Source organism: Schistocerca nitens, chromosome 2 (assembly GCF_023898315.1).
Source record: "Schistocerca nitens isolate TAMUIC-IGC-003100 chromosome 2, iqSchNite1.1, whole genome shotgun sequence".
In the NCBI taxonomy this organism is placed as follows: Eukaryota; Metazoa; Arthropoda; class Insecta; order Orthoptera; family Acrididae; genus Schistocerca; species Schistocerca nitens.
In genome coordinates, this window is record NC_064615.1 from 274237965 (window position 1) to 274263811 (window position 25847).

The 25847-nt window shown below is 45.4% G+C and overlaps 1 protein-coding gene across 6 annotated transcripts in view; it reads right to left on the reverse strand.

Moving 5' to 3' along the window:
• Positions 1-25847, reverse strand: part of LOC126236018 (NAD kinase-like) — a 546376-nt gene that overhangs the window by 68722 nt on the left and 451807 nt on the right. For all 6 annotated transcript variants that reach the window (XM_049945035.1, XM_049945034.1, XM_049945036.1 and 3 more), the window contains exon 3: positions 4409-4538. In XM_049945035.1, the coding sequence (XP_049800992.1) occupies positions 4409-4538 (130 nt within the window). The remainder of the gene's footprint in view (positions 1-4408; positions 4539-25847) is intronic.

The following is a 25847-nucleotide window of genomic DNA, read 5'->3' on the forward strand; positions in this document are numbered from 1 at the left end:
GTGTAATGTCATTTTTCTGGCGCATTTAATTTTCAACAGTTTTATGTTGCAGTACCTCAAAATACTTCAATCTTATCCTTGTCATACACACGGCTGACAAATTGGAGACAGTTACTATGTTCCAGAGAAAGGAGTGTGCTTGCTGACATCATTTCGAATGGAATATTGTGTGTGACACGTCACAGGTGACATCAGACTTCGTACAGGCCGTAGGTTTGACAGACAGCGCAAGATGGGAATGATGCACGACAGTACAGGTCTTAACTGTGGCCAGACCGCTGGTGCAACACGCACGGAGGTTCCGTCCGCGAAGTCGCAGGCGCTGGGCTTTATCACGCGCTACCATGTCAGTGGTGCACTGCGAGCACTCCAATTCGGAGAAACCTCTGCAGCCAGAAGGAACCAACAGCGGTAGGTGGGCCACAGCTCAGCACATTCCTCATACATCAGTTTTGAACGACAGTCTGAAAAGTCGTTTCGTCCACAACCGCTAATTCGGTACGGCGCCCAGTCCCACATGTCTACGTGTGGCCTCTTCGCCTGGTCTGGTGAGTCTCAGTGGGCGCCGATGGCAGGGTACGAGTTCCTCTGACATCAGAAGGCACCTTCCAGACAGGTCATTATTCTCGTGCAGGAGATGTTTACACGGGATGAAATGGGCCACTTGGTAAATCTACCACTGAAGAAAGATACAAGCACCTACAGTCCGATCATGTCCATCCATTTGTTCGCCTACAGCAACCTGCAGGCGAACCGTACTTTCAGCATGACAAGACGTGTCAGTTGGTATGAGGTACACTCCAAAATGATGATGGTTCTTGTAAGCCCTTCCAGGTCACCTGACCTCAATCTCACAAGGCAATGTTTAGAAAAATTCGATGGAGATGAGTCCAAACCACGCACAACTTCGACTATTTTCCGCGACTTGTAGGGCCGATCACGGCTCGAAAGAGCTCCAATCCCTTTCAGTGTCTTGCAGGTTCCTTGTCACGGTCCGTCGCTGCCGTCATCAGAGCGAAATGGGCTGCTACATACTACTATCAGCTGGTAACTGCTAAGTAAGCAGCTGTGCACTTGATGGTATGACAGATGGTTGGTGCACGCAGATGGGAAATGTGTAAAGATATAACACTGGCCAAAAAGTAATAGTTTTGTAAATCGAAACAAACGGATAAGCAGTATACGAATACACTGTCATTTTCATACAGACAGCTCCTTTATATAACACTACGTAACTAGTTGTTGAAACTGAAGGCTGATCAGAAAGTTATAGAGAAATTAGTAGAGTGAGGTAATTATGATGCATGCGGTTGGCAACTGTGCGGAGTTTCAGGCACCCGCCGCCTACAGAGATAGTTGTAGGTAAACGCAAATGCCGACTTGCTTGGAAAACTGGCCTCCCAAAGAAATGCGCTGAGTTATAGTATTTCTGTGGGCGAAACATGTAGCCGTGGCTGAAATCCACCGCCGGCAGTTCGTAGAGGTTTTTGGAGAGGCTATAGTCTCATTAGCATGTCGCAGAATGGTGCCTAAAGTTAGCGGCCGGTAGAGAAGACGTCACCCTCGATGATCGCAGTGGCCGACACAGCACGGCATCAACAGGTCTGAACAGATGTCGCTCTGGTGCGTTCCTCACTCTGTTCGTGATTTTTGCAGTACCAGAAAGTTCGTTCCCGATGCGTTCCACGAAGTCTGACCAACTCTAGCAGAAGAACACTGGGTCAAGTTCGCAACTACTGTAACGGTTCTCCACGGAAGAGTAGTTTTCTTCACCACACTGTCACAGGTGACTAAACATGGATCCACTACACTCCAAGCAATAAGCGCTCATCAATGGAGTGGGAAAAAAATCAAATGTCAAACGTGTGTGAAATCTTATGGGACTTTCAGTACCTAAGCTTAGACACTACTTAACTAAATTATCCTACGGACAAACACACACATCCATGCCCGAGGGAGGACTCGAACCTCCGCCGGGACCAGCCGCACAGTCCATGACTGCAGCGCCTCACACCGCACGGCTAATCCCGCGCGGCAATGGAGTGGAAGCACACCTCACCAAAGACAAAGAAGCTAAAGGTGACGCTACCTGCCGGAAAGGTGATGGCCACAATGTTTTTGGAGCAGGGCAGGTATAGTTTTTGGAAAGAGGGAAGACAGTGACCGCTGACCGACCCTGACACGACTGCTAATAGGAAACCACCACGCTACTTAAGCAGTTTCGCCGGGACATCGACTACCCTTCCTACTGCGCCGATTACATCAGCATTTCCCCTGAACACGCCTGTGTCCACCGCAAAGACCAATTTGGTCATTTTGATTTTTGTTCATTTTCAGCAACTGTTTTTGAAGAATGCCCGTGTGAAGAAACAGCACAGTAGTGGGCTTAAATTTTTTTTTTAACGCCGCTGGTGTGCTATTTCTTCTCATCGGAAATCTTGTTATTCCGTTCACATCGCCACCTCCCCCCACCCCCTCCCACCCTCCCCAGTGCAATCGCACTGCTACTACTATTGTGCCACATATACTTGCTTCAAAGTGAAAGACTGGACGTGATTAAAGCTCAAAAAGTAGGAACACTCCTTCACACAGTGAAAGTAAAATTATGTTCTACAATTTCCAAAAACTTCAATATTTAACGAAAATTGTGAAATATATAAAAATATTGATATCTCGTTATTTTTTCCTTAATATAAAATAACGATATATCGATATTTTATCAACAGTCCTAATTGAAACATCCTAGAAAGCGACAAGTGCCTAAAACGATATGAAGACTGTCGAAAAAATAACCTCATATATGTACTAACAGTTGGCTGTATTGGTTGTATGAAATGAACACGTCTCATTGCAGGCTTTGTAACGTTAGTTCCTGATCAACCCTCGTAGTTGCATAACGAAGTAGTAGTCTAAATAAATACAGCCTCAGTGAGAAAATGTCGCATTCATTTGGTGCTCACTATGAAGAATACGTGACACCTTCAGTACTTAATTTCAACTTCTCGTACTTAAGTCATACGATTTTTTCTCTCACTGTTGATGATTATTAGTTGGATACCACGTTTCATAACGGCCAGCTTCTTTGTCTCGGGACCGTCGCACGAAGTGGTGCAGCTTCAACCACCACGTAATAAAAAGGCGTACTTCAGCCGCCACGGAATGAGTTTCTCAAGCTTTATTATGTAAATGACTACACTCAATAAAAGTCAGTGGTGCTCACTTGCAAAGTGTGTATTATGAACAGTAATAAGATAAAATTTTATTTCTCCTTCATCTGTACTGATCGCAATGACATCTGAGTGCACCTTGAAAAATGATAACTTTTTTTTTTGCACAAAGACAACAGGTTGGTAGTGGCAATATGCGGCTAGACGCGAACATTATGTAGTGCAGTAAGTAATTATAACAATCTAAAGACTGATTCTAAGGAAATGAGAGGAATTCAAGTCAAACCAGCAGCGATCTTCAAACTTCTGTGCCATGTTATTTGTATTACCTCTGTCCCCCTTCTACATACAACCAACAACTTTTCTCGTGAAAGGAAAACCTGTAGGGAAGGAAATTAACATGCGTACGAATACGGCCTTTTTTCCTTGTTATTCAAAAGCCGAGAAGGAAAGCGAGTGGAGGATATAGTACGAAGTAACCTCTGTTACGGGCAATATAGACGCTTGCAGGGGTTTTAAGCAGACGGAGCAGCTTGTCCCCCGCATCAACAACCACCAGCGCTGTCCGACGGACGGGCGGGTGTAGTGCAGTGCAGTGCAGTGCAGTGTGAAGTGCCTCAGAGGAAGTGAATTGTCTGGCGGGCCTGTCAGAAAGGCGTGGCAGCCCGTCCCTTTGTGTGCCTGCTGACGCGTAAAATCACAGCCCGCTGCACACAACACGGCTGAGCCCGCTGGGAACACCACAACTGAGCCATGTAGCCAAGCGACGGAGTGGCGTATGTCCTAACAATATTTACAAAGCAATAACTGCCGGTAGGAACAATGTTTATCTCCCTATTCATGTACAACGCGTTTCGGAGTTAAAGCCCCACACAGATGTATCTTCTTTAGTGGTTCTGCTAATAAGATGTTTCCAAACTTCGTAAAATGCAAATATTAATGTGGTAGTTTTTCACTGATGCAGAGAGAGAAGACAACATCTGAAAGATAAGTATCTGAAACAGATGTACCGAGAATGGCCACGATTCGGTCCTTGCATGAATAGTTTGAACTCCAAACGCGTCGGACGTCGAATAAACGGCCACCAAAGCGAGTTTGTCACTGTCAAACAGTGCCAAGTTAAAGCTGCAGTATGGATACGCCTGCGGACAAGGATGTCAGTTAAAAACGAAAGAATGTTTCTTAGCGTTTCCCTTGCACTTTTGGGCTAGGGCGGGGGCGCGGGCAGTGGCGGCACTCACCTGGATGAGCCACCTGACGAGCTGGACGAAGGGCTGCAGCACGGACACGTCGCGGACCTTCTTGATCACCAGCACGGTGAGCGGCGGCTTGTACCACGTCAGCCGCTGGCTCGCCGGGTCCTGGATCGTCCTGCAAGGATACACCATCCCGTCTGATGACGCTTCCTCAGTGCGTACACACATCCGGCACGTCCACTCTTCCGGATCACAGCAATCACACACACACAAATAATCGACCGAACTTCCACTTTCACCAAAATTCTGAATCGCGTCGCGAAAGGAGACACAAGGTCCTTATTGGAGGAACCGCCCCAGCCATCACGAAACGAGCATTCCCTCGGCAACCGACGCGAGGAACCCCAAGGCGAGAGCGCCCTACTGCCTCACGCGGCGGCAGAATAGCCACAGACTGGAGGCAGACGTGACGAGTCCCTCTGCAGCGGCGATCCGGATGCTGACTGCCAGATAGAGGAGGGGAAAGGAGGGGAGGGCGTGGCGCGCATGCGCAATAGAACCTGACCCGCGCAAGCGAAGCCGGTGGACAACAGCTGCGTGCACAGGCGCAGGACAATGAGAGCGGCTGTGTCACTGAAAGCTGCCGCTGGACTCTGCCCGTAGTAACCGTTTAAACGGGGCGAAGTACTGGAAGAGTCCTAAAGGTTGTCTTAACAGCTTCAGTACAGAACCTCTAGAAGTAGGTTACTACTAGGCGTATTGCCACTGCGGAACACGGTGACATCTTTGTAAACTGAATACACAGGGTGACAATTACTGAACTATATGAAACAAAATCATCGTAACTTCTGAACGGATAGTGTTAGTACGTTCAAACTGCACGGTTGGCCGCGGGGCATGGAGTGAATTAGTATGTGCGTTGTTGTTTGGTTTAGCGACGAAGCCCACGTTCATTTGGATGGGTTCGTCAATAAGCAAAAGTGGCGCATTTGCGGGACAGAGAACCCGCATTTCGCGATCGAGAAGTCTCTTCGCCCTCAACCGGTGACTGTATGGTGTGCAATGTCCAGTCATGGAATAATCGGTGCGATGTTCCTTGACGGCACGGTGATTACCGAACCGTATGTGAATGTTTTTGAAGATTATTTCACCCTTATTATACAAAATGAACCTGATTTCGACAAGATATGGTTCGTGCAAGACGCAGCTGGACCCCATCGATGCAAGAGTGTGTTTGATGTCCTAGGGGACCACTTCCGGGATCGCATTTTGGCTCTGGGGTACCCACAGGCCAAGGGCTTGGGCCTCGATTGGCCGCCATTGGATCTGAACACATGCGACTCCTTTTTGTGGGGCTATGTTATCAGTGTTCAGACACTTCAATTGGTCAGGCAGAATTTCGCTATCGCGCGTGCTACATCATCGCCAATGATGGCAGGCGTATCAAACATGTAACCTAAATCCGAATGTCTCTACTGACATTTACATGTTGAATAAAAAGTTTGCACGCCTTGGTTTGTAACTAAGTTATTTTTTTCATGTAGTTTAATAAATATCCAGTGTATTTCAGCATCAGGTCACATCAATGGTATCAATGCGGTTTCTTGTTCTTAGCAACTCGTCATCGGATGTTCTGAAACTGTTTCAGGCGAAATCTATAATTTACTCTAATACAATTAAATGGACGCCACAACAAACACATCTTCAGGAAACACCAAATTGTTCCTGAGGGCAGAAAGAACTCGACAGTAACTTATTTTGTTACAAATACATATAAGAAAACGAACACGAATAATATTTTTAAGAAAGTTTGTGGACCTAGGCTGTAACCTACCAACAATCTCAACAACGTTACTGGCTAAAAAATTATTAATGTCTATCATTTCTCTCTCACTCCCTCTCCGCGCGCGCGTGTGTGTGTGTGTGTGTGTGTGTGTGTGTGTGTGTGTGTGTGTGTGTGTGAGAGAGAGAGAGAGAGAGAGAGAGAGAGAGAGAGAGAGAGAGAGAGAGAGAGAGAGAGTTGGGGGGGACGGAGGGAGAGGGGGGAGGCTCAAATGGTTCTGAGCACCATGGGACTCAACTGCTGTGGTCATCAGTCCCCTAGAACTTAGAACTACTTAAACCTAACTAACCTAAGGACAACACACACATCCATGCCCGAGGCAGGATTCGAACCTGCGACCGTAGCAGTCGCACGGTTCCAGACTGCGCGCCTAGAACCGCGAGACCACCGCGGCCGGCAGAGGGGGGAGGTACTTTTATCATCACGATACGGTTAAACATCCAGATGGTTGTTGAACTAGACTCCGGCCGCAGAAGCCTATGCTCTTGTGCGTATCGACCGACGTAAATATTTGCGACTCGCTAAAGCAATTTGCACCTTGAAATGGGCTGTGCAAAACCCTAAAAAAATCTCTTACTGGCCTCTGTTTGTGAGTACTCGTGACAGCACTCTTCTCCAGATACGCGTACACTTCTTAACTGGAAAACTTTATTCGCAAACTGAAGAATGAAATCCGCATTCTCAGCGCAGGCATTCCCGAGGAGACGTGAAATAATATAATAGCGTGGGCAGAAGCAGTTGGGCGTCCCCCTACGAGCTGCTGGGATCCCCCTTCTGCCACGAGAACAATGAACCAGCGGCGAAATGTCGAGGGCATATGCTCCTCACAAGGCAGGTGCGTACCGAGAGACTGCAGCAGTAACGGGGACGAACTTTTCTTCCTTAACAACAGGATGCTGCCAGTGCCTGGATGCGCCACGGCCTTGTTGGCGCTGGGCACGTATCGCATGCCGTATTGGTTACCACAGTGGACACATTCGAGACGAGCAGTTTTCAAAACCCCTCATACCAGCCAGATTTCTTATGTTTTATTATGCGTTCCAATAAAACCATGTACCTCAGGCGATATAGTGATGATTCCTTTAGGAAGATCATGACCACTTTCCTGCTCCATCCTTCTCCAACTGGGTTACTGCACCGCCAACAATTGCTTTGACGTCGACAGAACGTTGAACTTACAACCTCCCCATTCTTTTTGCTTATGTACACGAACTCCAAATAAACACATGCGCATTAACATGGTCTCTCCTCTGGTAATCGTACTCCCATGTAACAAACCACCGTACCTCTCCAAATGTGTGTGAATTCCTAAGAGGCCAAACTGCTTAGGTCATCGGTCCCTAAAAAAAAAACTTAAGCTCAGAACAACACACACACACACACACACACACACACACACACACACACACACACACACACACACACACACACACACACATGCCCGAGGGAGGACTCGAACCTCCGGCGGGAGGGGCCGCGCAGTCCCTAATAGGACGCCTCAAACCATGCGACCACTCCGCGCGGCCGTACCTATTCGCACGGTACCTACTTTCAGAATGCTCGAAATTCCGGTACCTGTAACTACTAGCCTATGTAGTACACCGTGGTCTAGGGATAGCGTTTTTGATACATAATCAAAACGTCTTCGGTCCCGGGTTCGATCCCCGCCACTGCTTAAATTTTGATAAATAATCAGCATTGGCGGCCGAAGACTTCCGGCATAAGAAGTCAGCGTCATTCTGCCAACGGCCTTGTCAAAGAGGGCGGAGGAGCGGATAGAGGTTCAGGGCACTCTCTTGTCCTAGGGGTGGGAAAATGCCCCTAAAGGCGGAAGAATCAGCAATGATCAACGACATGAGGATGCAGAAGGCAATGGAAACCACTGCATTAAAGACACGTAACGTGTATCCACATGACATGTGGCCTGTAATTGAAGAAGTGTCACGATGATCTCTCCATTGGCAAAAGATTCCGGAATAGTCCCCCATTCGGATCTCCGAGAGGGGACTGCCAAGGGGGAGGTTACCATGAGAAAAAGATTGAATAATCAACGAAAGGATAACATTCTACGAGTCGGGGCGTGGAATGTCAGAAGCTTGAACGTGGTAGGGAAACTAGAAAATCTGAAAAGGGAAATGCAAAGGCTCAATCTAGATATAGTAGGGGTCAGTGAAGTTCAAAAATGGCTCTGAGCACTATGGGACTCAACTGCTGAGGTCATTAGTCCTCTAGAACTTAGAGCTAGTTAAACCTAACTACCCTAAGGACATCACACACATCCATGCCCGAGGCAGGATTCGAACCTGCGACCGTAGCGGTCTCGCGGTTCCAGACTGCAGCACCAGAACCGCGCGGCCACTTCGGCCGGCGGTCAGTGAAGTGAAGTGGAAGCAAGACAAGGATTTCTGGTCAGATGAGTATCGGGTAATATCAACAGCAGCAGAAAATGGTATAACAGGTGTAAGATTCGTTATGAATAGGAAGGTAGGGCAGAGGGTGTGTTACCGTGAACAGTTCAGTGACCGCGCTGTTCTAATCAGAATCGACAGCAGACCAACACCGACAACGATAGTTCAGGTATACATGCTGACGTCGCAAGCTGAAGATAAACAGATAGAGAAAGTGTATGAGGATACTGAAAGAGTAATGCAGTATGTAAAGGGGGACGAAAATCTAATAGTCATGGGCGACTGGAATGCAGTTGTACGGGAAGGAGTAGAAGAAAAGGTTACAGGAGAATATGGGCTTGGGACAAGGAATGAAAGAGGAGAAAGACTAATTGAGTTCTGCAACAAGTTTCAGCTAGTAATAGCGAATACCCTGTTCAAGAATCACAAGAGGAGGAGGTATACTTCGAAAAGGCCGGGAGATACGGGAAGATTTCAATTAGATTACATCATGGTCAGACGGAGATTCCGAAATCAGATACTGGATTGTAAGGCGTACCCAGGAGCAGATATAGACTCAGACCACAATATAGTAGTGATGAAGAGTAGGCTGAAGTTCAAGACATTAGTCAAGAAGAATCAATACGCAAAGAAGTGGGATACGGAAGTACTAAGGAATGACGAGATACGTTTGAAGTTCTCTAACGCTATAGATATAGCAATAAGGAATAGCGCAGTAGGAAGTACAGTTGAAGAGGAATGGACATCTCTAAAAAGGGCCATCACAGAAGTTGGGAAGGAAAACATAGGCACAAAGAAGGTAGCTGCGAAGAAACCATGGGTAACAGAAGAAATGCTTCAGTTGATTGATGAAAGGAGGAAGTACAAACATGTTCCGGGAAAATCAGGAATACAGAAATACAAGTCGCTGAGGAATGAAATAAATAGGAAGTGCAGGGAAGCTAAGACGAAATGGCTGCAGGAAAAATGTGAAGACATCGAAAAAGATATGATTGTCGGAAGAACAGACTCAGCATACAGGGAAGTCAAAACAACCTTTGGTGACATTAAAAGCAACGGTGGTAACATTAAGAGTGCAACGGGAATTCCACTGCTAAATGCAGAGGAGAGAGCAGATAGGTGGAAAGAATACATTGAAAGCCTCTATGAGGGTGAAGAGTTGTCTGATGTGATAGAAGAAGAAACAGGAGTCGATTTAGAAGAGATAGGGGATCCAGTATTAGAATCTGAATTTAAAAGAGCTTTGGAGGACTTACGGTCAAATAAGGCAGAAGGGATAGATAACATTCCATCTGAATTTCTAAAATCATTGGGGGAAGTGGCAACAAAACGACTATTCACGTTGGTGTGTAGAATATATGAGTCTGGCGACATACCATCTGACTTTCGGAAAAGCATCATCCACACAATTCCAAAGACGGCAAGACCTGACAAGTGCGAGAATTATCGCACAATCAGCATAACAGCTCATGCATCGAAGCTGCTTACAAGAATAATATACAGAAGAATGGAAAAGAAAATTGAGAATGCGCTAGGTGACGATCAGTTTGGCTTTAGGAAAAGGGACGAGAGAGGCAATTCTGACGTTACGGCTAATAATGGAAGCAAGGCTAAAGAAAAATCAAGACACTTTCATAGGATTTGTCGACCTGGAAAAAGCGTTCGACAATATAAAATGGTGCAAGCTGTTCGAGAGTCTGAAAAAAAATGGTGTAAGCTATAGGGAGAGACGGGTCATATACAATATGTACAACAACCAAGAGGGAATAATAAGAGTGGACGATCAGGAACGAAGTGCTCGTATTAAGAAGGGTGTAAGACAAGGCTGCAGCCTTTCGCCCCTACTCTTCAATCTGTACATCGAGGAAGCAATGATGGAAATAAAAGAAAGTTTCAGGAGTGGAATTAAAATACAAAGTGAAAGGATATCAATGATATGATTCGCTGATGACATTGCTATCCTGAGTGAAAGTGAAGAATTATTAAATGATCTGCTGAACGGAATGAACAGTCTAATGAGTACACAGTATGGTTTGAGAGTAAATCGGAAAAAGACGAAGGTAATGAGAAGTAGTAGAAATGAGAACAGCGAGAAACTTAACATCAGGATTGATGGTCACGAAGTCAATGAAGTTAAGGAATTCTGCTACCTAGGCAGTAAAATAACCAATGACGGACGGAGCAAGGAGGACATCAAAAGCAGACTCGCTATGGCAAAAAAGGCATTTCTGGCCAAGAGAAGTCTACTAATATCAAATACCGGCCTTAATTTGAGGAAGAAATTTCTGAGGATGTACGTCTGGAGTACAGCATTGTATGGTAGTGAAACATGGACTGTGGGAAAACCGGAACAGAAGAGAATCGAAGCATTTGAGATGTGGTGCTATAGACGAATGTTGAAAATTAGGTGGACTGATAAGGTAAGGAATGAGGAGGTTCTACGCAGAATCGGAGAGGAAAGGAATATGTGGAAAACACTGATAAGGAGAAGGGACAGGATGATAGGACATCTGCTAAGACATGAGGGAATGACTTCCATGGTACTAGAGGGAACTGTAGAGAGCAAAAACTGTAGAGGAAGACAGAGATTGGAATACGTCAAGCAAATAATTGAGGACGTAGGTTGCAAGTGCTACTCTGAGATGAAGAGGTTAGCACAGGAAAGGAATTCGTGGCGGGCCGCATCAAACCAGTCAGTAGACTGATAAAAAAAAAAAAAAAAAAAAAAAAAAAAAAAAAAAAAAAAAGGTCGCTTCACTGGTGCACTCTGCAGCACATTTTTCTACAGAATCGTTCTGGTTGAACAGCTCCTCATTCCGTCATGATTGGCTTATCAAGGAATGGTAGTTCGTGCACACAATGTTCGCGTTTACAAAGTAGCTAGTAGTATGAAATTTAACCGCAGACGTTTCACCAGTACGGATTCACTGCTGTACTATGCTCCATTCGCTAATGGATTCCTTTACACACTACTGGCCATTAAAATTGCTACATCACGAAAATGACGTGCTACAGACGCGAAATTTAACCGACAGGAAGAAGATGCTGTGATATGCACATGATTAGCTTTTCAGAGCATTCACACAAGGTTGGCACCGGTGGCGACACCTACAACGTGCTGACATGAGGAAAGTTTCCAACCGATCTCATACACAAACAGCAGTTGACCGGCGTAGCCTGGTGAAACGTTGTTGTGATGCCTCGTGTAAGGAGGAGAAATGCGTACCATCACGTTTCCGACTTTGATAAAGGTTGGATTGTAGCCTATCGCGATTGCGGTTTATCGTGTCACAACATTGCTGCTCGCGTTGGTCGAGATCCAATGACTGTTAGCAGAATATGGAATCGGTGGGTTCCGGAGGGCAATACGGAACTCCGTGCTGGATCCCAACGGCCTCGTATCACTAGCAGTCGAGATGACAGGCGTCTTAACCGCATGGCTGTAACGGATCGTGCAGCCACGTCTCGATCCCTGAGCCAACAGATGGGGACGTTTGCCAGACAACAACCATCAGCACGAACAGTTCGACGACGTTTGCTGCAGCATGGACTATCAGCTCGGAGACCATGGCTGCGGTTACCCTTGACGCTGGATCACAGACAGGAGCGCCTGCGATGGTGTATTCAACGACGATCCTGGGTGCACGAATGGCAAAACGTCATTTTTCGGATGAATCCAGGTTCTGTTTACAGCATCATGATGGTCGCATTCGTGTTTGGCGACATCGCGGTGAACGCACATTGGAAGCGTGTATTCGTCATCGTCATACTGGCGTATCACCCGGCGTGATGGTATGGGGTGCCATTGGTTACACGTCTCGGTCACCTCTTGTTCGCATTGACGGCACTTTGAACAGTGGGCGTTACATTTCAGATGTGTTACGACCCGTGACTCTACCCTTCATTCGATCCCTGCGAAACCCTACATTTCAGCAGGATAATGCACGACCGCATGTTGCAGGTCCTGTACGGGCCTTTCTGGATACAGAAAATGTTCGACTGTTGCCCTGGCCAGCACATTCTCCAGATCTCTCACCAATTGAAAACATCTGGTCAATGGTGGCCGAGCACCTGGTTCGTCACAATACGCCAGTCACTACTCTTGATGAACTGTGATATCGTGTTGAAGCTGCATGGGCAGCTGTGCCTGTACACGCCATCCAAGCTCTGTTTGACTCAATACCCAGGCGTATCAAGGCCGTTATTACGGCCAGAGGTGGTTATTCTGAGTACCGTCGTGGAAATCAAGCGATATCTAACTGAAGGAAATAATGTCTTCCCTGGCACGTTTTGGAGTTGGGTTGCACTTTCGTTCAGCTTTTTTCAATACAGTTTGTAGAGCGTATTGGAGGCCCACATTGATTAAATGAATCCGTTATATCATTAAGGATTCAGCATCCTCCAACAATAATCGAGCATTAACTGAACGAGGAACTTTCACGAGTGTGAATTACACTTTCTTATGATTCTTTTATAAAATCAACTACCATTTCCCATTGTAAAGGCTAGAGAGAGAGAGAGAGAGAGAGAGAGAGAGAGAGAGAGAGAGAGAGAGAGAGAGAGAGATGGAAATTAAGGACGTTTATAATTCAGAAACGACGTAAAGTTTACTTCCACTTGTATCTTTGTAACATCCACAACAAAGCAGGTTCGCAAAAAAGGCGCACGTAAGGAGAAGTACTTGTGGGTTAAAGCGAGACCATATAAGGCAGCTGCCCAGTACTCAGACTAGTTTCTTGGCAGACCAGAGAAAACTTACGTCAATGACGACAGGGGCCCAGATGTAAGGACAAAAATGGTCTTCATACTTCGACAAAGCAAGAGAAACTGCGAGTGTGCATGGGAGGGTTTATACAGACTGACAGCGGTCAGCTCGTGAACGACACATGAAAGCACACGCACAAGTTTCATCTGATGTGTCCATCACTGGAGCTGTGTGTCAGCAGCGTTTGAGTGACCGGAGAGTAAAGCTCAAAAATGGAAACACTGTGACTGGATCACTCTTTTACTTATTTTATTGTTTATATGCTCCATGCAGCATATCCGCGAATAAATGTAATACATTAATGTAATTCACAATATCTGTGAAAATATCGCTAAAAGCTGAGCATTTACAGGATTGGTCTTGTTTTAATCTGCGAAATGAATACTTTGTGTGTAATAGTGCAACTGACGCAAGAAGTATTCTATATGACGTCATGCAAAACTTTTTTTTCACGCTTTCATTATTGGAGTCAACAATTACTCAAAGAGCATTTTAGAAAATGTACACTATATGGCTTCTCATTTTAGCTTAGCTAGCGAGACAGACATGTCAAACAGGGGGCGACTGAAGTTGTATTTCAGAGGCCAAATTCATTCCTGTTGTGCTAGTTCGAAATATAAGTTACACCAATAAGATACAGATTATAATTGCACACGGTAGTAGTTATCAAGTCTGGCAGGTCCTGTGGTTCAAATGGCTCTGAGCACTATGGGACTTAACATCTGTGGTCATCAGTCCCCTAGAACTTAGAACTACTTAAACCTAACTAACCTAAGGACATCACACACATCCATGCCCGATGCAGGATTCGAACCTGCGACCGTAGCAGTCGCGCGGTTCCGGACTGAGCGCCTAGAACCGCTAGACCACCGCGGCCGGCGCAGGTCCTGTGGAAAAATGATAAGTTTAGTTAAGGGTTTGCAGTAATGGCTTCGGTACTCTTGGAACGCTTTCGTTGAATGTTGCGAATCGGCGTGACTTTTATCCATTTGCTGACAGCCGTCTGAAGCCCCCAATGCGAAATGTGGTGTAAGAGAATAAGTCACTTGGTGGAAGCTAATCTGTCCCCTGAACGACTGGACAGCTGAGTTGATAAAAAACAGAGCTTCATTTAGTTTACGTGGGCTTTTGCCTAGCATTTTATTTGATACACACTCGTATACTCCAAAAACCAGACTGTGATTGGCGAGCTTGCACCGTAGGAATTGAAAATATTTTTACACGTTATTTTTGGAGTGATCTTGAGAGGTAAGCCACCTCATGGTCTACAGATTAGCACTGCTAGCTAGAAGCATAGGGGTCCTGGGTTAAATTCCGTCGACACACCGCATTTTTGTGCTGGAAGGGTCTAGAATGGTGCCCACAATCTCATGAGTTCAAATGGGTACATGCTCGAATAAATACGTTACAAAATTGACCTGAAGACCCCCGAACTGACTTCAAAGCGAAAGGGCTTGCACTTTGTCCTGCGGGACGGATTGAATGAATGGCAGTACCATAACTACGCTCAGCTATTCCGCATTAATGACTCATTTCATTTAAAAGCGACAGAACATCTAGTAATCTCTCTATCAAGAACACATCGAGGACCAGTCATTAGAAATCAAACCGCAACTGTTAGAAAGCGAGATGGTTCTTCGCTAACTTTCTCTAATTGTTTCGATCCACAGATTTCTTCCTTTTCGCTACCATCAAAAAAATCTAGCTTGATAGAAAGACAGCTTCCACAACGCAGACTTTCGCAGAACTTAACAGAGTAAACTTTGCCGTTGTGATAAGGAAAACTGATAGTTGGTTGCGTCTACTGCACGAAACGAAGCTTGATATCCCTGAACTAAAGGATTAACGGGTTACAGAGTCAGTCGTATCACACAAATATCTGGGAGTAACAATGAAGTGGAACTGTTATATGAACACAGTTATAAAAAGTAAATGTCAGACTACGATTCAGCGCGTGTATACTGAGAAAGTGCAGTTTACACAAAAGAGATTGCACACAAAACTTTTGTACAGTCCATATTTCACCTGTGATTTGAACGGAAAGAACCATTTATATACAATGTGGTTTTTAGAAGCCCACACAATTACTGAGGGATACCTCGGTAGGTATGGTGGAGGTTTCAAGTTCAAAATGAACTGCAGGCAACAATCCTTGCATTTATCTTATTATGAGGTCAGACACTGCCTTCCAGAAGAATACCACCCGCTTTCTGCCATGCGCTTCAGTGATTCTCACACTATACTTGGACATCAACTATGTATAGATGTCACAGGATACTAAAGTACAGATGCCATCAACTCCAGGATTTGTTTGGAAACCTCAGTGCTTTACTAGACATGGACCTACTGAATGTGGTACATCCTTACCTCCTACGGACCTCTGAAATGACTGAGTGGGTGACCCAGCCAGTATAGAGGGAGCCCCAGTTGAATATCGACTCTGAACCAAGGTGTAATTTGATCTTTTCACTTATGTTAATCACAGCCAGTGACGAAAGTAGCGGTGTAGGACAGAAAGACTCTAGGGCCGACAGGAGAGCTAGACCGAGATCTCTGAATGGGTTACAGCTGGTATTGAAACAGTTGTGCAAGTGTATGGATGTATAAGCAAAACCGGCCATCAAGAACTAATAAAAACTAGTTTGACTGTTCTAAAGTCAGGTTTTGATAACCAGGGGCTGCCGTTCCTTAAGCGCCATGTTTAAAACCAGAGTATGTGCGGACACACAGGACTTCTCCAGACCCGCTGCTTCTGGATTCGTTATGCCCAGATGGTGCAGGCGGGGTTAACGTCCAGCTGGAGCAGCCGGCTGCGGCCAGCAGAGGTCAGTCTGCCCACGTGACTCGGGCCGCGCGTGTCAGCTGTTCCCGCCAGGGTCACGGCCCACGGCCACTGCTAACTGTACACAGCGCCACTCCTCCGCATCACTTTCGTGTCAAACGCACTGGAGAAGCCGGGACGGCGTGCACAGCGAAACAAAGCTCGGCAAAGTAAGAGCTGTGTGGCTGGATTGAAAAGTTTTTAGCAAACAGAACACAGCATGTTGTTATCAATGGAGAGACGTCTACAGACGTTAAAGTAACCTCTGGCGTGCCACAGGGGAGTGTTATGGGACCATTGCTTTTCACAATATATATATAAATGACCTAGTAGATAGTGTCGGAAGTTCCATGCGGCTTTTCGCGGATGATACTGTAGTATACAGAAAAGTTGCAGCATTAGAAAATTGTAGCGAAATGCAGGAAGATCTGCAGCGGATAGGCACTTGGTGCAGGGAGTGGCAACTGTCCCTTAACATAGACAAATGTAATGTATTGCGAATACATAGAAAGAAGGATCCTTTATTGTATGATTATATGATAGCGGAACAAACACTGGTAGCAGTTACTTCTGTAAAATATCTGGGAGTATGCGTGCGGAACGATTTGAAATGGAATGATCATATAAAATTAATTGTTGGTAAGGCGGGTGCCAGGTTGAGATTCATTGGGAGAGTGCTTAGAAAATGTAGTCTATCAACAAAGGAGGTGGCTTACAAAACACTCGTTCGACCTATACTTGAGTATTGCTCATCAGTGTGGGATCCGTACCAGATCGGGTTGACGGAGGAGGTAGAGAAGATCCAAAGAAGAGCGGCGCGTTTCGTCACAGGGTTATTTGGTAACCGTGATAGCGTTACGGAGATGTTTAATACACTCAAGTGGCAGACTCTGCAAGAGAGGCGCTCTGCATCGCGGTGTAGCTTGCTCGCCAGGTTTCGAGAGGGTGCGTTTCTGGATGAGGCATCGAATATATTGCTTCCCCCTACTTATACCTCCCGAGGAGATCACGAATGTAAAATTAGAGAGATTAGAGCGCGCACGGAGGCTTTCAGACAGTCGTTCTTCCCGCGAACCATACGCGACTGGAACAGGAAAGGGAGGTAATGACAGTGGCACGTAAAGTGCCCTCCGCCACACACCGTTGGGTGGCTTGCGGAGTATAAATGTAGATGTAGAAAACAACTACGAGAGTAAGCGAGTCAACAAGTCACAAAACTTGTCAGCGACAGCAGCGCCGCGACTATAATTTCACTCTACTTGTCAACTTAATCTCCCTATAAATTTAAACACTTGACCAACCTATCGTTTGACAGTGCCTCGACTGGCTATAGAAAAAATTAATTTGTCAGCTATCTCATTGACATACTGACTCGTCCTCAAAGCGCTGTCAACCCACATGGTTTTAAACGCCCACGCAATTATTGAGGGATACGTCGGGACGTATGGTGGATGTTTGAAGCTCAAAATGAACGACAGGCAATAACCTTTGCATTTATCTTATTACGAGAGTAAACACTGCCTTCCAGAAGAATACCACCCGCTGTCTGAAGCCCAGGTCGTTGGCGGCCTGTGGCCCGTCGTAGTTCCGCAAAGGATACAGTGGACTGAACATGAACAAGCTCACAGTTCCAGCAATATGACACTTTGATCACCCTCAACAGCCACCGTAACCTATCAATCAGCCTTTTTTCTCTTCCTGGGATGACAGTAACTTGCACAAATCTGCATGGATTCCGCGAACAGCGACTTGTGAAACTCAGCTAGATCTGTTCGCTGATGACCTAGAACGCGCCATATAGTGGCGCCCGGGTTGATGTGTTACTGACTCCTGAAAGGTCTTCTGTACACTGCGCACGCCAAGACTACACGTCAAGTCAACATAAAGCAAGGTTATGGAACAACAGATCATCTTTATGGTTGAGGATTTTTCATGCAGGTAGAACTAAATACTCCATTCTTCAAGAGGAGAAAAGGTCATACATGGAACTTGCTTCGGGCATATCCGAAGCGAGTGTGGTAGGGCTGTTAATGTTCAAAATAAACAAATTACCTGACCGATAACGTCCTAAAATAGGGAAGAATATTCGTGAATGATTACGTGTGTATGAAAGCCATAATGCCGGAAAAAATATTGCAGGAAAACCTGACAGGAAATGACATTTGATTTAATACAAACACATTCAACGTACTACATATAAATAGACGTAAAAGCATATTATATTTCGATTACATTACTGGTGGTCAATCTCTGGGATCCGCACTACAAATTAAATATCTGGGAGTAAGCTGTTTAAAACAGAGCGATCAGATTTAATTAGCAGGAAATTCAAACGCCAGTCATTGGAAGAATCCTAAGGAAAAATGGTTCATTGATGCCAAAGGTACCCTACAAAACCCTTGTTCGAGCGATTCCTCAGAATTGCTATTCAGTCTGACTAATCAACTAGAATTAATGACAGTGGTACAGAAAATCGGGAGAAAAGCTGCGCATTTCGACATTGTTTCGTTTAACAAGTGCTGGAATCTCACTGGATTTCACTTCATGTGGAGCGGAAGCCACGCTGTCTCCAATACAGTCACCTACGAGGGTACGTTCCATGCTGTGCGTTACGCCCACATCGACTAAACGATAATACGGACTACTTTACAGGTGCATTTAACATGGACAGTACAGGCCAGCTTAGCTAGTCCAGTTAACCTGCAGTGATACAGGCAATTGCAATTAAGACTTAAAAAGAGACGAGCAGATAATATTTGGCAAAATTACAGCAATACTGCAAGCTTCTTAGGGGACGAGACATAAAACATAATATGCTCTTGTTATTAGCTAACATAGTATCCGCGTGAGGTGTGTGTGACAAAAGCGAACTGCTGGGATTTCATCGTATAATTGATCACTGACGGCAGTGAAGGTATTACAGTCAGTCGTCTGGTAATTCAGGACAACTCCTGTATTCAAGAAGTTCATTTCAGCACTGGAACTGCTATCTACCACGTTGATAACCAGTCGGTCAGCAACAGAATCCATGAAGCTATCCAAGCGTGACGGAGTGCACTGTTAAAAAGTTTCGACAGCCTGAGTCCATATGCACCCTACGAAATGGATACGATAGTCACGGAAATTCTGTCTCATGCATCGCCTTACTGGCACTCGTTCATCCCGCCCTTCTTATGGTTTAACAGTGAAAACATGGCCGAAAAACAACACGCTGACCGCAAGGAAGGGAGAATTTGGAAGCCACGTCTAGCAGGTCACTACCCCGTCTTTGCGTGAGCTCGCTGATCGAAGTAGCTGACGCCACGGACACGTAAAGGCGGCTTTTCCCTGGAACAGGGATCCAAAAAGTTAAATACGTGGCGCATTTGTGTTTTCCCAGAAAATGAAACTGCAAGCGCATTAACTTTTCAGTCCACACGTACTGCCAGGGAAGTTAAGTTGTGTGAAAGCACTTTTCTTATAGTTGGTACCGGTCTGTAACACAGAACAAAAACCTCAGATACAGAGTACCACAAAATCATTCTTACAGATTCCGGTACTTTTATGTAGCAAATAAAGTATGGAACCTCGCACAAAACAATGTCTGCTCATAAGTAAGATCGCCACATTCATGCAGTTGGTTTAACATTTGCTCGGGAAACTCCTAGCTTCACCTGCGAAATGGGATCTGACCGAAATTTTTTTTAAGGTCATAGCCATGGTTTTGAATAACGTGTCTATTTCATCCTCTTCTGCTCTTTTTGGTTTCGACAGCACACAGACATTTTTTAAAGTGAAGCCTGTCTGTCTTTGCTCTCATTTAAATATTTGAGAAAGGCATCATATTCCCTCCTCTTTTCGGCCGGAGGACGTTGGCATGGCTAAAAGAGGTGGTCCGATGTTTGCTGAGATAGGAGGAAGTGGTTCACACCCAATTGTTTCTGCACAGTTACCGTCAGCGTTGCTGCAGAGACCATTATTGCGTTCCGCCGACACATTAGGGCATTTTTCTTTGTTTTCAGTGTGTCGTATAACAATGGAAAAAGTATTTCTTTCGTCTTCCGCACATTCCAGAAATCTCGGCCCGTCCTAGTAGCTGACTCTTCTTTATTGCTGCAGATCGTGTTGTACCTATTTCTTCTCTTCTTTGTGTTCCGCATTGATCACAGATACTCTTCCACTGTCTTTGGCATTCATTCACTACAAACCGCGTACAAAGCATTCGACTCGTCCAGTTTGCCTGTCACGCCTTCATGTAAAGCGTTGGCGCACTGCGCTCTAACGGAAAACACTTTCACTATTTTGTCAGAGTTGAGTAGACAACGCAATATAGCGGAAAATCAGGCTTAGCGGATTTTCCCCAACAGCTCCTTGCAGCCCGCTAGCGGCAGACACTCATCTCCCTATTCGCGCAGGGCTCTACAGCAAGAAAGGAGTAAACTATCAAGTAGTGTCCTCTCCTATCTCCCTGTCACAGTCCTCAGTCTGCCATGTTCAGATTTAGTAGATCCACCTCAATCACCTCTGCGTCTGAAACTGTTTCCCAGGACAACGACAATGAATAGCTAGATTACCAAGAGTGTCCCTTTATTTTGACCAACCAACATACACTTGTTCTCATTTAAAATGTGAAAGTGTGTACAAATATCTTATGAACTATGTTAAATCTAAAACTAACGTGTAACCCTTAACGGCAGGGCGCATTAGATTGGATTAAGTAGCTTCACTACGCTGTCGTTTGTAAGAATGCAAACGATCGTCTTGATTACTGGAACGTCAATCTATGAGCTGGCGAGTAGTAGTGTGGAAATCAGGAGCGGTCTAGAAACTGTGATGGCGGATGGAACGAGACAGCTTCCCAGCAATATCATCAGAAACGTACTTAATGTACTTCTTGATAGCGATCCAGGGCTCTTCGTTACCAATTACAAACCGAATCTGACGCGTCTCCACTTTGGATGACCGCTCCCCAACAACCGTGGTACAGGAAAAGCGGACAACTTGTTGCAGTGTTTCATGTCTCGAGTGCAAGCGGGAAATACATTATCGCGAATACAACAAATGAACTAAACTGTTCAATATTGCCAGAGCGCTAATAGTTACTGAAGAGAATCATACCAGAAGCGCCATGTCGCCCTAACGTGGTCGTTTTCTTGCTTGGAGCGGTCGGACGCAACGACTATTTCGATGGTATCGTCCATGGAATGGCTACATTTAAGTTGGACAATGGTAGACTAAACTTACGGATCTTTCCAATGCCGACGAATATAAGAATTAGCAGCGGGGGGAGAACCACTGGTTCGGTTCTTGGTGAGCTCCAACTTTGATCGCTGTACGGTGCATATAGGAACTGATTTACGAGGGTAATCCCGAAAGTAAGGTCTCCTATTTTTTTGTAAGTACATAGACCTGTTTATTTCTACAATGGCTTACATCAGTTTATAGCTTGAACATTTAGCTATTTTTCGACATAATCACCATTTCTGCCGATGCATTTTTGTAGACGCTGTGGCAGTTTTTGTATGCTGACCACTACTGCACCCCCCTGACTTAAGCCCTCTTGAGTTCAACTCTATTTCTAAACTGAAGGAAACACTTCACGGCAGTCGCATCAGTACTGCTACAAATTCGTCGGGCAATAGACCGCGCCGCTCGAACTGTCAACACAACTGGTACTGCTAAGAGTATCCTCCGACTTCCACATCGCTGGCAACGGGTTATTCACTATGCTGGTGACTACTTTGATGGTCAGTAAAACTTTGAAACAGGTATCTATTTTGTACGAGCTGTAAATAAATAGTTGCCACTATTGAAGTTCCAACCCTCGTACATACTCCGCAAGCCACTGACCGGTGCATGGCGGAGGGTATGGCGTACCACTACTAGCCATTTCCTTTCCTGTTCCACTCGCGAATAGAGCTAGGGAGAAACAACCATCTGTAAGCCTCTGTAAGAGCCCGAACTTCATGGTCGTTAGGCGAAATGTATGCAGTAGAATCTATCTGGAGTCGCCCTCAAATGCCGGTTATCAAAATTCCTGCAATTGTGTGTCACGAAAAGAGGGTCGTCCTCCCTCCATTTGAGTTCATTAAACATTTCCTTAGCACGTGCGTGCTGATCGAACCTACTGGTAACAATGGCAACAAACCTAGGAGCACGTCCCTGAATTGCTCTCTCCTACCCCCCCCCCCTCTTCCCCTCTTCATATAGTCTTCTCAGATGGTCAGATGTCCATATGTCATAATGCGGCACTACCTCATTAACTAGCCGCTGCACTGTTTGTGAAGGAGCTGAAGACTGCAACTCAGCTTGATTTGCAGGGATAGCCTACCTATGTGTAAAATATAGTTGCCTCAGTTGACGTCTCTGTTGCAACGTTGGCTTTAAATACACAGTTTGTTTTCCTCCGGACTACAGGAAAATAAGTAGCAACAGTCGAACGCCTTATCGCTTTGAATACTTTTCTTAGTGTCACCCATAATAAGTTTTGTGACGGTCTTCGGCTGGTAGATTATGGAGACCTTGACGTGAAGAACTATAGTCCACACATATTGTTGACATGAATAGTTAATGCATTTGATTTTAGATGTACCCGTCGTTCTGAAGGCCTAAGAATTCGCCTTGAAGCACTTTCAGATGTACACACGACACTAGTGCGTTCAAGTCTCAAGTTATTTCAATTCATTTGGTAGAATTAGTCAACCTTAACACGTAGTTACCCACTCGCTATGCACTCAGCTACGAGAGATGCGATGAACGTTATCGCATAAGCAGCTTTTTTTCTGTTCTGCCATTTAGATTGTTTCCTTCACTTATTTACTTCTGTGAGCCCACTTTACACAGATAGGGCGTGCAACTGAGTGACGAAGGGGTAAGGCTGAATCTTATTTGACCTCTGCATAAGTTTTGTTTGATGTGTCGACGAAGCAGTCAACCACGTGGACCGCTTCTTCAGCCTTCACATTTTTTTAATTTATCTGTATTCCCATTTACCTCTTTAGTATGAAACACGGAAAAACATTTTCCGACCTACTGTACTATTCCACAATAAATTTATTTTGGCATAACGGTGACCAACGATAGTTCTATGCAAATGGGGATAGAGATACTCCTCTCTCGAGCTATCATTCGGCAGTTCAGTCAATAATCCCTAGCGTGAGAATAATAGGTTTATCGATGGGTTGCATGAGATTCCCGCCAGGAGCTAGGGAAACAATCGATTCCAGAAAGCTCCATTTTTCTGAGCAAGCCGCACGTTCCTAGTTTCTTGACTACTAAATAGACTGACTGAAAAGGCGCTTTTATCAAATACAGAAAATAAAAAGCCGCCACTTACGAGCATGTACGAGGGCTATTCGGAAAATAAGGAACGATAGGTCGCGAAATGGGAACCACAGTGAAAATCAAAACTGTTTTATTAGCAACGGTTAGCTATACCTTCCAGCTACTTCTATAAACAGTCGCCGCTCAGACATCTGTCCTAGCGTTGTACCAACTTTTCAATTCCCTCGTTATAGAAGACAGCCGCCAATGCTTTTCGACAATTTTCTACTGTGGACTGCAGCTCATTGTCTGTGTCAAAATATTGTCTTCATAACCAGCGGTTCATTTGGGCAGAGATGAACCTCAGGGGTAGCCAATTACGGGCTGTGTTGTGAGTGATCAAACACTTCCCATCGAAAACGCTGCAAGGGCATCTTCATTGCGCCTGCAGAGTGCGGCCGAGAATTGTGTAGAACGAACCGCATGAGAGTTGTGTTATGTGGATTGCATTGCTTCAGGCGAAATCTTTTGCCAGGGCCTCTTACTTGGTGGGGGACGCCAATTTCTAGCCATATTTTTGTTCTCACTGTGAGCTCAGAACTGAAAAGAGCGCCATGATGCGATCGACGGGTGTACTAGACACAGTGCCCAACGCATCTGAACAAAGCATCAGATTTTCACTGTATTTTCCATTTCGCAACCGATCGTTCCTTACTTTCCGAATAACTCCTGTAATAAAGCGATGTTACTTGCAGAGGACGACAAGAGCTGTGATTTTCATGTAGTGTATTTGAGAAAAGTTTCGTTTCGCAAAAAGCGACAAAGTCACATTGCAGCCTCAGCTTCCACAAATGCTGTCACAACCGGTGTCGACTTAAGAAAGTCACCATCAGACCTGTCTAAGAAAAAGAAAGGGGAACAGTAAAATACAAGGGAACTAGACTGAATCCTTCGCTCTGTAGCAGAGTGTCACCAGTTCATGGCAGGTCGAACTGTGTGTACACCTAGGATTCGAACCAGGAACCTCTCCTGTAGCAGGCAGTGCTCTATCAGACACCACTCACGACCTGCCTTCACACACTCACTTCAGCCTTAATCTTTTCTCCTACTTTCCAAACTTCACATAACTTCAGCTGAAATCCAAAATTCCCTCCTTAACCACAAGTGAAACACCCGGAAGAGAGGAGGAAACCAAACGAAATTTCGCGGAGACGGCATGTGACCTTACAAAATCGAATCAAATTTACAAAGAACTTTTAGTACGAGCACATTTATCAATATGACGTTGCACCCATTCTGGAAAGGATGCCATGTATTGATTCGCTTGGGAAGGGTCTCAAACGCCGTTCTGTTTTCTCCTGAGGCAAACTGGCCTCATAACTGTTCTAACAAGTCTTTCACAGCCTGGCAGAGTTATCGGACTAGCAAGGATTTAATGTTATATTGGGGATAGGCCTGGGGATCTTGCTGACCACTAGAGTACCTCAACAGCACACTAACAGTTTATACGGACATGTGCCGTGTGAGGACGAACAATGACCAGTTTAAAAATGGAGCAACGATACTGTCGCATGAGGAGACGGGATGTCTGTGACGTACCTTTCTGCCGCTAGAGTTCCCTCAATCACTGTCAGCCTAGATCTGAAGTCGTACCAGATATTTCCCCACACCAAAACGACGCACCATGAAGGAAATATCGGAAGAGGACGGAAATCTATATATATATATATATATATATATATTACATACAAACAAATGATTACAATTTCAGAAAAAATGGTACAAATGGCTGAGCACTATGGGACTTAACATCTGAGGCCATCAGTCCCCTAGAACTTAGAACTACTTAAACCTAACTAACCTAAGGACATCACATATCCATGCCCAAGGCAGGACTCGAACCTGCGACCGTAGCGGTCGCGCGGTTCCAGACTGTAGCGCCTAGAACCGCTCGGCCACCACGCCGGCAATTTCAGAAAAACTGGATGATTTAATCAAGAGAAAGAGGTTCACAAACCGAACACGTGAATAACGTGTCGGTCCACCTCTGGCCCTTTTGCAAGCAGCTATTCGGATTGGCATTGATTGACAAAGTTGTTGGATGGCCTCTCCAACTAGGGTGTTAGATGGTCAAAATCCCGAGCTGTTAGGGGGACCCTGTGAACCGCAGGGTACATGATACCACGAGGAACTGAGGTGCGACTGGGAGAGTCTCTGAATCTTTAGCCTCATTCCGTTTACGTTTAGTAGACGTAGATTGACATGAAGATGAGTGGCTCACCGCGAAAAAATCCCCCATGATTACCAGCGTCTCCGATGGCGCGCTCCTTCAAACTGTAGGCCTCCTCGGAGCGGGCACACCTGCCTTCGGTGACTGTTCACACCTCAGGTCACACCTCCCGAAT